At 41.9% G+C, this 13,718-nt stretch overlaps 1 protein-coding gene across 8 annotated transcripts in view; it reads left to right on the top strand.

The window, feature by feature from the left end:
* Positions 1–13,718, top strand: part of NRXN3 (neurexin 3) — an 891,513-nt gene that overhangs the window by 26,799 nt on the left and 850,996 nt on the right. For 2 of the 8 annotated variants that reach the window (XM_042869967.1, XM_042869941.1), the window contains exons 2-3: positions 3,980–3,997; positions 12,344–12,373. The exons of 4 other annotated variants lie outside the window; for them this stretch is intronic. In XM_042869967.1, coding sequence (XP_042725901.1) covers positions 3,980–3,997; positions 12,344–12,373 — 48 coding nt within the window. The remainder of the gene's footprint in view (positions 1–3,979; positions 3,998–12,343; positions 12,374–13,718) is intronic. 2 more of the 8 variants (XM_042869951.1, XM_042869976.1) reach the window with 1 other exon arrangement.

Raw genomic sequence — 13,718 nt, forward strand, 5'->3', positions numbered from 1 at the left:
CAAACGATGTTAAGTAAATATACAGAATGGGATCACAACACTATTACAGTAAATGCTAACTCTGTTTTAAACTTACCTGAGGCAGGACTTTAACTTAATCAGCCATAAATAGTGTACAAGATGCCTATTTCCTGTGTGAGTACAGACTACAGAGATGATTCTTGGTTCTTGGGACTGGTCTCATTACTGAGACTAGTTTTACCAGAGCAATTTTTTTTTTTTTTTTGCAGCTTTTGCACTGCTTCCTGAAGAAGACAAAGAATCTGCACACTTTTGCACCAACAGTGGTTCCCAATAGTTTGACACGTTTGTTCAAGTCATGGTGATGTGAGTTGATAGGGCCAGTGTGTACCACAAATCTGTACTTCCTCTGTTTTCCAGGTAGAAAGGAAAGGGTGCTCTCATGACATTTTCCATTATTACTAAACTTCATAAAAAAATATGAGAACAAAAATTACCTCAGTTGTTTCTGTTAGAGGTGCTGTAGTGATCTGATCTAATGTTAGCTTTGTTATTACTGATCACTGCCATCCTCCTTTCCCTTTCACCCCACCCAAGTGGCTGGGGCTGCACCAGAGAAAGGCAGAAGTCTGCTGATTCCTCTTGCAACCCAGCTAAGGTGCAGCCCTTTACAAAGAGACAGTAAATTGAAATGAATTGAAGTAAATCTTTGTCATAGGATAAAGCAAACCCCATCTTTTCTGAAGGGGCAGGCCTTTCTGTGGTTGAAATGCTCTGAGCTGTAGAAAGTTGGAAAACTTCCATCTGCATGGCAGCATGTCCCACAGTCACAGGTTGGTTGATGGCCATGAATTCTACATGCTCCTTGTTTCATTGGGGAATGCTGCACTTCCTCAGTCTGTGTGGTAGGTCGGAGACCCTCAAAGTGGGAGGAGGGTAGTGCCGATGGAAGGTGAGAAGTGATGTATTTAAATGGTCGTTTTAAAAACAAATCAGAAGAGCATGAAGAGATTTTGAGAGAATGCCTCAGATGACAGGGACCAAAGGAGAGTCAAATAATCTCCCCAGCTATGGTTCTGTTGTCAGTATTTGCAATTTCTATTCTTTAGGCTTTCTTCCAACTGGGGAGGCAGCAGCCCTGTACGAGCATGTCATCAGAGGTTTCTGCTTAAGCGTTTCTTTTGTAGATATATGCAACTACACTTTCAATTGTGCTCCAAAGCTGAGCAGGACCCTGTACTGCAAAGATATTATGGGGTTCCCTGGGAGGACTGGCATGGCAATTCCAATTGCATGCCATTTCCCTACTTGTTGTAGGGTCTTTTGTGGGGGCTGACTGGCTATGTGCCATTTTTTGTGTTACCAAAGAAAGCAGTGCTTTCTCATGTGTGTTTTAAAATAAAAATTTCACCATTTGAAAGCAGCATTTGCTAGCAGATACCACATGGGGGGGTGTCTGCAATACAGGAAACTCCCTTTGTATTTATTGTAGGAAAGCAGTACCTCTAAATGACTTTGGCTGCCAAGTAGGTAAATACTGCAAAAGTGTCACAGAAATGCAAACTAGCTTTTATGATGCAATTAGTGTACTTATAAATCATGTTGTGTGAAGGCATCCCCCCCCCCCCCAAAAAAAAAAAAAAAAAGCTAAGTATAAAACCAGTCAGGTTCAGAGATGCCTGCTCTTAGAGACATCTGCATTAAGCATATAGGTAAATGGAAATCCCTTGCTGGCTGCCTGGTTAATTGGCATTGAAATAGTAGGAAGATGCTCATGTAGCTCTTAACACTTAATTGTTCCCTTTTTTAACAACTTCATGACCTGTTTAATTCACACACAGTTAAATAAGTATTAGTTAAAGCAGTTTATCAGTTACAGCCCACTGCCTCTTCTCTTACTTGCTTAATGTGCTTCCTCACCCTTGGTTTGCTTTCTCTTTTTGCCCTTTCTCTCTGGTTATCCTATTTATCCTCCGAGCACACTTTGGTTTGTTCCTGGAGCTCTGGCCCTGCTGGTGCTGCCTGCTGTTCCCTGGGTCCTGGGACAGCCTGGCTGTGGTGGTGCTGTCTGAGAATGCATGTGGGTCTGGAGCCTTGTACTTGTTTGGAGCAGGCTCTAGAGCAGCTGCTGGGTTATCAGTAATAATTGGGGTATCTTACACTGTTCCTTCTTTCATCTTTTACTTCAGAAACTTGTGATCATCTCTGATTGCAACTCTGATTTTTCCCGAAAACACCTTGGTTCTAGTCCTTCAGTGGACTTGTTTCTTTGACATGTTTGTATTTTTGCAGTGGTGGTAAAGGTCTACTCCTTTTTGTTCTCATCTTATTTTGCCTTCCATCCTTAGTGCATGTGCTGCTGTCTGATGCTTGGTTTTGTTTTTTCTGTCTAAAAAATTATTTTCAAGCAGCTGTTCAATGGTAGGTTTTTGTCTGAGTTCATGTGCCATGACACCAGATCCTAGATACTGTTATGAGTTGAAAAAGGAGAGGCAACAAAAACCGCTCACCAGATTTGGCATATATATTTAGTACAAGCTATGGAAGTTAAATGAGGTGGTGTAGCAGTCCCTGCTCTGTTTGTGCATTGTTTTATTTGGGTTATTACTTCCTTAGCAAAGGATGGTTTGGTATGTGTGGTGTGCCTCAGGGACTTTACCTCAAATGAATCTGGAATAATGTGATAAAGTGATAAACAAAAAGCAACGTGTGCAGGAATCAATCACTCACCTTCAAAATGTGTCTTGGGACAAGTGGAAGTGGTTTCATAGGAATATTGTAGGTTTGGACAGGAGGATACTGACAGAAGTTGGAGGGGATATTCAGGGAAGGAGAATACATTCTTAGACCTTGGTGTGTAGCCAAAGCACCTGGCATGTCATGCTCCTGGACTTCTGGCAGAAATGTTCTTGGATCTGTAGGAACCTGAGGGGTTAATGTAGTGCTTTGAAGCCTTTCCTGAAGGATGGTGCCTGCAACAGTGCAGCTCCTGGGGCAAGGTTCAGGCCTCCAAGGAGGAATGCTATGGAGGGACTTGGCCCCACTGTTTCTGCAAGCAAATTCATGTTTTTCTTTGGAGGACTGCCTTAGAAGGAAGGTTTCTGGCATTTCAGAGGCTCTTCCCTTATGGGATTGTAAGTGTGGCTATTCAGAGCGAGACATAACATGGGATGCTAAAAAAGATGTAAGAGGCTTTTTTTTAAAAGCACATTCTCTGGGTTTGCTGGGCTCTGCAAACAAAAAAACCAAAAGCGTTCTACATTCAAAGATGCACCTTTCTGTGATCATTATCCTTACTTACATAGCCTTGCTCATGCGTATTTTGAAAGACTAATTTATTCTGGGATTTATGTGATTGAGTCCAAAAAGTGGTCCTATTTAACAAAGGAGAAAGTATTGAATGCCACTTGGTCTGAATTCCACATCCTGTGGAAAGACAACATGGGATGTGCCAACCCATGATGCTCCTCCCCCCCCACTACTATTGTCTGCAATGAAGGATGGGATTTCTTGAGAATGATGGGCAGGAGGAATGAAAACGAATGGGTTCTCTTCTGGACTTTGGGACTGAGTGTCTTGCACCTGGTCATAAATTCACGTGGCCCCTCATAAAAGGGGAGCAGGTTACTTTCTATTTGTTCTGAAAAAAAACTTGCTTGAATTTATGTGCACTGGAAACCTACTGCAGGCAGGTAGGTTTTGTTTCTTCCTTTTGCATTTGTGTGTGAAAACTGGAATATTTTAACCAGTGTTCTTACAGGATCTCTCTCCGCACAGGTATGATGGTGGATTCACTTCTACATGCACAGTGGAGAGGGAGTCAAAACCTTCTCCCTTGCATGGCTGAGTGCTTGGCTGCAGATGGGTGGCCTTCTAACAGACCTAATTACTTCTGGTTTTGCATGAAATTGATTTCCATGCAAGGATGCTGAGTTGCTGTGTGACTCTCTAATGGCTTTTCTCTCTTCTCTCTCTTCTCCTTTTCTCCCTTCTGCTTGCCATGAAAATACTTCAACAGATGTCAATCACATTCCAGGTAAGTATTACCTTCAGCAATCTGAAGGGCTGCTCTTTGCAGAGTTGGCTGTGGGCAGCTACAAAGGGCAGAAACCTCATCTGGCCTCCTGGGAGCGTTCAGCACAAATCTCCATCCTGGATTTCACAAGGTCTGGATTGCAAAGTCTATGATGAAAGGAAGACTTTTTGACTTTCACTGCTATAAAACATTCTTCTTCTGAAATTAAGCTGTGTTGGTCAGTTAAAGGGATGTTTTCTGAATGAAAATGGCATTTAAAAAGTTGGTTGTATTGCTAATAAGATGGCATTAAACACTGCATTATATATACAGTTTTTCTTATATGTATATGTGCAGGAATACAAATCTAGCTCATCTTCCTGCTCCTAGCATAGTTTGCTCTGTTTGCTAGTCCTGCTGAAAACCACCTGGTGTTCATTTCCCCTAACAAAGGGTTTTATTGTTCTTATTTTAGGTTTAAAAAAAAAAAAGTGAGGATGTTTCTGGCCAAATGTAAATGTATGATTTTACTTAGGTCTTAAGGCTTTTGTTCCCTACAGTGTGCTAATAATTCATTTAAAAGAATTGTGTTGCTTACTTGGGGAATTCTTCCCATAGGAAGCATTTTACCACAGAGAACTCCAAGCCTCCCTCTCTATATTGCTTTCTCATTGTTGCATGGATCCAGTTCCTCCAGCTTTAGCTACAGGAGTTAATTGAACTAGAGTACCTTACTCTGCTGGCCACTGAAGCTTAGGAAACTCTTTTTTTTTTTTTTTTTTTTCTTCCCCCTCATGCTCAGGCAGCACCACCTGGTTTATCATTGTGTGAAATGGAAATGAGAGCCAAGCAGCAGTGTTTCTAGGGTTGTGGTGGGATGATGAGAGAACTGAAGCTTTTTCTTTTTCACTTTATGCATAATATTTGCTAAACCCAACTTGAGGCTGGAATGATTTTTCCTTTCAGTTTGCTTCTTTTCTACCAATAGACAATTAGGTTTTGTGGAGCTTTTCAGAAAGGTGCAGTGAAGGCCAGCAGCTTGAGTAATTTCAGTATATTTTTTTAACCCTTGGGACTGCTGTCACTTGTCACCTTGTTGTACCAAGATCCCTTGCAGTCTGTGTGCATTTTAAGTAACAGTAATAGGAATAAAAGTGGCCAAATGGCAAATGTTGCTTGGCATGCCTTAGAAAAAAAGGCTCTGTACACCATAACCTGCAGGGCTGAACATGCACCTTCCCTGCTCCAGTCCAAGGTGTGCAGGGACTCCTGTCACCCTCGGGATCTGAGGATCTTGCAGAACAAGCACCATAGGCTCAGTGCCACAGGTCTTCCCCACCACAGCCTGAAGCTGTTGGTGTCTGTGGCAGTGGAGAGTGCTTGAACTGGGAAGGTACGGTGTTGCTATGCTCTACCAATACACAGCTCTCTTATTTGTGATATGCTACGAGCAAGTGTTGTCTTGCACAACAGCAGGGCCATCTCCAAGGTGTGCAGAGGAGAACTGCATCACTGATAGGAGCCCAGGCAGAGAGAGGCAGCACAACAAAGCTGGGACCATGCTGTGGGTCCCACGTAGTGGTGCATCTTTCTGTTCTGCAGATGGGTGGTTCTGCCTCACTTCCCCCTTATCCTTTTCATTTGTATTTTTGGATGTACTATTTTTATTCTCCTAATCACCGATACATGTGTTCATTCTCACTGCTTGTGTACTTTCTCACATGGCTTTGTAGTCACACTTGGATGCTCTCTTCCATGTACTGTCAGAGTCATCTGTGCGTGTTCTCATTCCGACAGCTTCCCACCTCTAATTATAAGGCTCTGTAGCTGCTTGCTCCTAGACTTCATATCCACCTGCTCAGATTCTCTTGGGAAGAGCACAGCTGCTGCTGCATGCCTGGGCTGCCCCCATGGGTTTTGCTGTGGACCTTCCCTCTACTGAGCTGTATGGAGCTTTTAGTTCTTCCCTTTCATCCAGCTACCCAGGTTGTGAGGATGGAGCCCCAGAGTCCTGCCAGAATGGTTTCTTTAACCATTCACAGTTTGCAATATAAATTAAGGATTTTATGATCTACTGGTAGCTGTTTACCCGCAGGCAGCAGAACAGCTGTAAAGGGACCACTGATTAACTGAATGAATATTCTTGTCAATTGGACTGGTCAGAGCTAATCCTTCAGTAGAAGATGGTTGTGAATTGGCTAGGACTGGCTGCAGTGGGGACCACAGCACAGGGCTCTGCTGGTTCCTGCAAGGTGGTCTTGTTCAAAGTAAACAGAGATGTAGTAGGGATGAACTGAATGGACACAACCCTAGGAATGATTTAGTTAGGGTCCTGAGGAGAAATTAGTCATTGTTTGCCTGAGCAAGACTTCAGTAAGGATGCTCATGCTTGTCAAGGGCCTCTGCATACTAGCAGTTTTTTCATCTGGTTTTTAATCTTTCAAGCTCTGTTTAAGTGGTACCCATATGCTGAGTTTTGCTTCCTTGAATGTGAATTCTGCTTCTTGGGCATGAATACACGTGAATTGTGTGGCAGACTATTTGAGGTTTCCTATTTGCAGAAGGTATTAGATACCAAACAGCAGAAACCACCTGTGCCATGCCTTCAATGGCACTTGCACAGGTGGTCAAAAGCTCTTTGTAACAGCACATATTCTTTACAGATGCTACCACTGTTCTTGTTTTGAATGTCCTTTACAGATGCACTGTCCACAAACAGGATTCTCTTGCTCTGAAATGTTAATGTTTTTCAGCTCTATGCCCATCCGTTTGTGAGAAAATAGCATTAGTGATGACTGTGTTTAGAACAAAAATTCCAGGTCCAGAAGCCTCTTTTTTTGAAAGCAGATGCTGTGGAACAAATTTAAGAAACAAAGCTAGCATTGCTCTTTTTCTGGTATACCTTCATAGTTTCTGGTGGTCACTGCCCTAAGGACTTCCTGACCTGACAATGTTGCATCTGAATCATGGTGTATTTACAGTCATCTAATGACCTGTTTTCTTTGGACACTTTGAGGCTTTTGTTCTTTACCTGCTTATAAATATTTTTCCTCTACAGTAGCCTGTTGTTTAGTTAGGCAACTGTGGAAAGTAGTTCCTTTTGTTGTTACAGCCGTTAGTTGAGAATTTCATTCAGTGACTCCTTCTCCTTGTTTACTGGCTAATAGGGGAAAAAATGCTGTGTTCACCTGTTCTGTGTTATTTGGGAATTAATCTCTATATATTGTCAGGTATTTCATTTCTAAGCTGAGGAATCCTAATCTGTGCTTGATAGTACTGCCTTTCCTACTTGTATGCCAATTTGGTCAGGTGCTCTGATTTACACTGATTTACATCTTATCTGCTGTCCAGAAAATGCATTCACCCTCAGCTCTTGCTTCCTGCATACGTTCTCTTCTGCATGTGGTCATCTTTGCTAATACTTGCATCTGTATTTTAATGCTTTCAAACACCAACCTCTTCCTAACCCTCTTCATGTGATTTGATGTCTACTTCTGCCCATGGATCACGGGATAAACGACTTTCTCTTCAGCTCCCATTTCATGCTATTTCTCTCTTGATCACTCAGACTTGATGTCACTCATGCTGACTTACTGCTCCTGATAATGACAAAACCTATTCTGGAATTATATAGCAAGGGAAGCAAAGGGGATGGAAAAGTGGAGCTACAACAGCTGCTATGTGTAATTGGATTGGAAGTGGGCCTCTAGCTACAATAACAGAACTGTGCTCCCAGCTGGCTCCTTGCAGGCCCCTTGGCTGCTTAGCACCTCATAGATGAATCAAACAAAAATGACTGCTCCCCAGCCTGTGCTGCTGCTTGCTTGGTTATATGAAATGGGTGTTGTACATGCCAGCAGCCAGCAAATCAGGTCAACCTCTTGGCAGAGCTGACCTGTCTAGCAGGTACAAGATTTGAACTAGATCTCAGAATGATTTTTTTTTCTTTAGCTATTTTTTCACATCACTCCATACAAGGCTTTTGCTCCTTATCCTGAGTCCCATCCTTTGGCCTTGCTGGGAATGCACAGGTTTTGTTATGTGGGCTCTCTTAGGGTGCTTTCTTGCTGTTTGATATTTAGGAAACCTTGAGATGCTTATTTTATGCTAAATACCTGAGGGAAGAAACTCTCCTTTCCAACTAAAAGAGGGAATGGCTGAGGGAAATGAGGTAGGAAGGCTCAGAGAGGAAAGAAGCTTGTTTCCTAAGCAAGAACTTGTTCCAGGAAGTTTGGATAGGAAGTGTAAAGAACAAAGCCCATCACTTATCAGAGTGCTCTCCTTTACTGAATGTGTTATTTTTTTAAAAAACCATGGTTTGCATGATTTCTTCACTAACTCCATAAAGGACTTGCATGTGTGTGCTGGACTGGGAGGCACATACTGCATCTGTTACTGTTTGAATGGGTCAGGGGGACTGGTACCCAGGAAAGCATCATATGTGGATAAGCCTGCCTCTGGGGAGAGCTGGCTGGCTCTGCTGCCTGCCGGCCTAATTTCCCTCCATTATGAGCTTTTGAGCTATTCATCTGGCAGCATCATTACAAGGGAGTCTGCCCACCCTAACAGAACAATTCAGCAGTGTGCACACCCACTCACATGTGCTCACTCCCAGAGCATGGGCCCAGTGTCATGGGACAGGCTGTAATTAACTAGTTGAGGGAGTCCATCTTTTTTTGTTGCTGTAATCTGCTGTCACTGTCAGCTGTGCTTTGCTCTCTCCCCACCTTCTTAGGTTTTAGTGGTTTTATTTTTCCTTTTTAAATGTTAAGTGCCCAAATGCAGTGCTGAGGGGAAGTGAGGGATGAAGTTCAAACTGGCTTCAAAGTTTCCTTCATGCCCTCTTCCATTCTGTGGATTGCCCCTAGTGAATTCTTAAAGACAAGTCTGCTGCTTAATTACATCGCTCTTTCATACTATTGTACTCTGAAGTTACTTTTAAAAGTGTCCTTCTGGCTTCATAAGAATCCAGCATTGGCCCTTGATACTTTATACAATTAGAGCTACTTAATTCTAGTATTTTGATATGGAAAGCAGATGGCTCAGAGTGTTTTTTTTAAATGTAGTTCTTTGAAGCATTGCTTTGAGATCAAGGGAGATTAATATTAACCTTTAAGAGAATTATATTGATTTGGTAGTAGGTTAAAGAAATATATAAAAAACAAAAACTCCCAAGTCTGAATAGGAAAAGTCGTAGCAGGCATAGATCATGGCCAGTGAGCAGAGTTGTATGATAAGCAGATGCTTATTGTCTAAGAAACCTGTTGAGAGCCTCCCTCCAAAGCCATGCGTTTGTCCTTATTGTGGTTCACATCTGTAGTTCAAGAACAGCAAGTCACCAGTTCCCTGGCTTTGATGTTATGTTTTAAACTTGCTGCCTATCATTTTTCTTGGGAAGTAGCCAATAGATTACTGTAGGACTGATGACATCTGTTAAGAAAAAACTCAGCTCTTGACCATGGTGTTTCATGCAAGTCTGTTCCAGCCTTTTCCCAATTGTGTGCTGCTGGATTACAGCCCTACGGCTTCAGCTGGGGCTTCTTGTTGGAAAAAATCTAGGATTAAAAGGGAAGGCTGAAACCTATTTCACCTGATTTTAGGAGAAAATTCAGATTTCATATAGCATTCCCCTGGAATGGGTTTCCTGTTGACCCAAGATGTGATTGTACTTGTGAATAACATGTTTTGGGGCTTGACAAGTTCAGTTAGTATCCTGAGTTGGCCGAAAGCTTTTTTAGCTTTACAGTGAATGCCCAAATAGCACAGTGATAAATGTCCCTGGTGTTGTGGCAAAATCTGGTCTAGTTTTTAGGTCTGCATCTGCACACTCCTCAGACCTTTTGCACTTATTGCATGCCCTCCAACAAGAAGTGCTACCCTATACCACCTGAAGATGACTTTGATTTTTCTGATATGAAAATATTTTAGTACCTTGTTGTATCTTGAAATTGATGCAAAGGTGAAACAATGATGTCAGTTCATGTTTTCTGTGTTGATTTTACTGTGACTAATTCAAGGTTTTTGTTATACATGCTGCAAATGTCACAGATTTTAGCTCCCCAAAGTTGAAGGTTTCAATTGTTAATTATATTTTACTGGGATAAATTCATTCATTTTCGTGCCTACTTTACAATGCAAGGAAGGAAAGTTTTCAGATGAGGAGTATTGGTAAATTGTTTCATTACATTATTGTGTCTAATAATGAATCTGGAATTCTGTTGGTGTTAATGTTAGCTAAAACAGGGATCAATATCAGTGGACAAGTTAAGAGCTCATATTTCCTCTCACAGAGATTCACACCAAGCCCATGCTGTGGGCCAGAAGGGCAAGTGTGTTTGGGAAGTGTTCTTGATTCTGGGCTACAAGCGAAGGACTTTGGACTGTGTCTGGCTGATGGGCCTGGTAGAAGAGGCATACAGCACTGAATTTCTGAGGATGGGAAGAGATGATATTGAAATTCCTGACATTTGGGGATTTTTATAGCTCCTCTTGGCTTCTTCAGAGAGAAAGAGGTCACATGTAAGATGTGATTCAGAGTGCTTAGTGCAGGCTTCTGCCATCTACTCTGTGGAGATTTCTCTTTGTTGGTGTCCATCATCTCCAAGTGGACACCACTGCTACTGCACCTCTGTGCTTTGTTGGTCCTAACAATTATACTTTCTTCTTCTCCTGGCCTTTTACAGTGACTTTTGTATGACTTTCAAGCACCCGGTTGGGTTGGGCTACGATTTGCATTTCAAGAATGATGGGCTCAGTGGCCATAAATACAGGCACAAATACAACCTACCCTCTTAGCACAGAAATACTAATCACTGAAATTATATCTTGTAACATAGAGCAGAAATACATCCTACAATATCAAATCTGCTATGTTTATTTATAGCCAAAACTAAACTAAAAACCATCGAAAGCTATGTTGTGCTTCTGATTATTTTTCTAAATCCACAGTAATCTTCAAGAATGTTAAGGTATTTGCATTCCTTAGACTTTACAATTGTAAATCCCTTTATCTGGCTTGGAGTTCTCTGTGGGTGAACATACTCTTGGAATGATCTGGGTTTTAGATTTCTCAGCAAATGCATAAGAAAAAAAGTACAAAGGGGAGATAAAGAAACAAATTCAAACTCAGCATGCTGCTTGTTGAAAAATTTCATTCTAATAAATTCATTTGACCTCTCAGTCTCCATGAAATTAAAGAAGTCACAGCTTTGTTTGGTCAATAAACTCACTTCAGATAGGGATGACTGTGTGCATAGCTATGCATGCACTAAAATCTCTGCTGTATTAAGGGCTGCATGAGGTAGGAGATGTAAAGGAGGAATCAAGCTGAGGAGAAGGTTGGGAAATTGTGTGGGAGGTGTCACTCATGGCTCAAGTTGATAGGACTTTGATTTTTGTACGTTTTGTATTTTGTTTCATGAGTAATGTGCCACATAATGGATAGGTCATCTAGTGTTTGATGGAGAGCATGTTTTTAATAGTGTCTAAAGGATATTTGTAAAAAATACAGCTGTACAGTAAGCTGGGTGTGGAAATTGTTTGTAATTGGGACAAACAAGGTTATGTCAGAGTCATGAGAGAGAGAGACTTCAGCTAGCCCACAGACTACCACAGAGCTGGCAGTGACTGTCACCTCTGAGAACTGTATTGTTTCCTGACTATACCTTAAATTGTTAAACTGGTGTAGCTTTAGCTATAGAGTTCAGAATTTGCATCCTTGATTCTTAACAGAAAATAAATAGATTAGTACAAGGTTAGATGTACTTTTAGTCCTTACCAGATCTGGTGTACTGGTGTGTGTGAGGAGTGTTGATCTGCTCCTGAAAATATGTGCTAGACCATCACATTCATGAATGAGCATGGCTTTGTGTATAAGTGCATTTAGCCCAGGTGTTTCCTCTGAGGCAGATGTCATTGAACCATGGCTTCCCTTTCACTGACCACTGAAGCTTTGAATTTCAGATCTCCAGTAGAAGAAAGTTATTTCTGCATCTCTCCAGAAAAGTCGATGCTCCCTTTTGGAGCACCACTGAAGCTCTTGGGGTCTTCCAGTCCATGTAGCCATATGGATGTGCAGTGCCTCTGGAGTTGCTTCCCAGGGAATATGATGAAAGCCTGAGCTACCATTCTGCAAATGACAGCCCACTTCTTCTGCCTGTGATGGAAGCTTTCCTGCTCAGTATGGAAAGCAGCACCTGAATACCTGTGTGTCCTTTGTGCTACACCCGTACTTGATCTAGCTCAAGTATGTGAGCTCCAGTCTGAGAGGCACTGGACAGCAAACTGTGTGTGCATGTATATAGCTGCCTCTTCTCTGTTTTGTTCCTTTTTTCTTACTTCCTCTTTCTTTTTTTCTCTCTTTCAAAGGTCTCTCACACCTGATGATGGGTGAACAAGGTATGTCCTTCTACCTTCTCTTTGTTTCGGTCACTCACTGTGAAAAGAGTTTTGTGCTTCTTCCCTGAGCTCAGCTTTGCATGATAAAAGGAGCCGGACTTGCTGGGTGCCAGTCAAACCATTTGCATTTTTGCCTGGGAACGTAGCTTCTTGTCAGCCTGAGACCCATGAGTGAGAGTCTAGGGAGCGTGAAATGATTCTGCTGACAATAAGGAAAGCTGTTTTCTCCCTCCATGCAGACCACCTGAGTTCCCATTTATTTTTTGTGCCAGCTGTAATGACTCCCACTCCTTGGAAAATGTAAACCTCAACGTTGGTCTTTAAAGAGTGCAATTATTACAAAAAAAAAAAAAAAAAGTTAATAGCCTTCATGGCATGATCCTACTTCATTATGAATCCTGAGGAAAATTGTGTATAATGGCCTGTAAATCCTGTATCTGCAATTTAAAATAAAGAGAACACAGCACAGAGAAAAAAACGGTTTAGAAAAAGAACAGGGGTAACCCCAGGCTGGGCTACAAATGGGATCTATGCCTGTATCAGAGTTCATGTTGTAATATTTCAGACTAGACCATGTTAGGAATCTGTTGTGGCATGATGACATCATTGACCCCTTTTTGCATTAGTGGGTTGTGGAGCAAGAAGCTGATGAGCAGAAGTGAGGCAAAAAGGAGGTAATTCTATTTTCTTCAACAGTGTCAGCATCTTGCTTACACAGGTACGCAGGGAGGAGTTAGAAGTATTGGTGATGCATTCTGATCTTGTGAATGCACCTGTCAGATTGTTGAAATCTTAGTTGAGGTGTGTGAGGAGAGAGGCATGAGAACAGGACAGGGAGACTTGTTTTCCAAACACTCTGTGATAGAAAGACCAGACTCGCAATTTGTCTGTGGAGAAAAAATGGGAATACTGCTTCTGAAGCCCACTGTGGCTTTCCTAGACTAGATGTACAGAATTGAATTTTTGCCACATCCAAAAAACACAGTGACTGTAAAGGCTCAACAGTAAGTAGTTACTTGAATTAAAGGGGCATGATATCTCAATGAGACATAAGAGATAATGAGGACATAAGCAGTTGTTGTTCTGTAGTTCAAGGCAGATGTCTCCTATGAGGTCTTTAAAGCTTAAGAAACAGAAATGAAGCTGGAACTCAATGTTCAGTGAGTTAGCATTCCCATGTGGTAGGAAATTAGTCTCTTAGGGACCGGGCGTCAAGACCATGGTACTTGCTGTGTGAAACATCTGGCTAAGCTCTGGGAAGCAATGAGCTACTTCTGTGACCTCTTACTGTTCAACTGTAGTCATGGCTCTTTGATAGTCAAGAAACCACCCTTATTTGTCTACA

The sequence above is a fragment of the Lagopus leucura genome, unplaced genomic scaffold, assembly GCF_019238085.1.
Source record: "Lagopus leucura isolate 7727_CA_CO unplaced genomic scaffold, USGS_WTPT01 Super-Scaffold_1, whole genome shotgun sequence".
In the NCBI taxonomy this organism is placed as follows: Eukaryota; Metazoa; Chordata; class Aves; order Galliformes; family Phasianidae; genus Lagopus; species Lagopus leucura.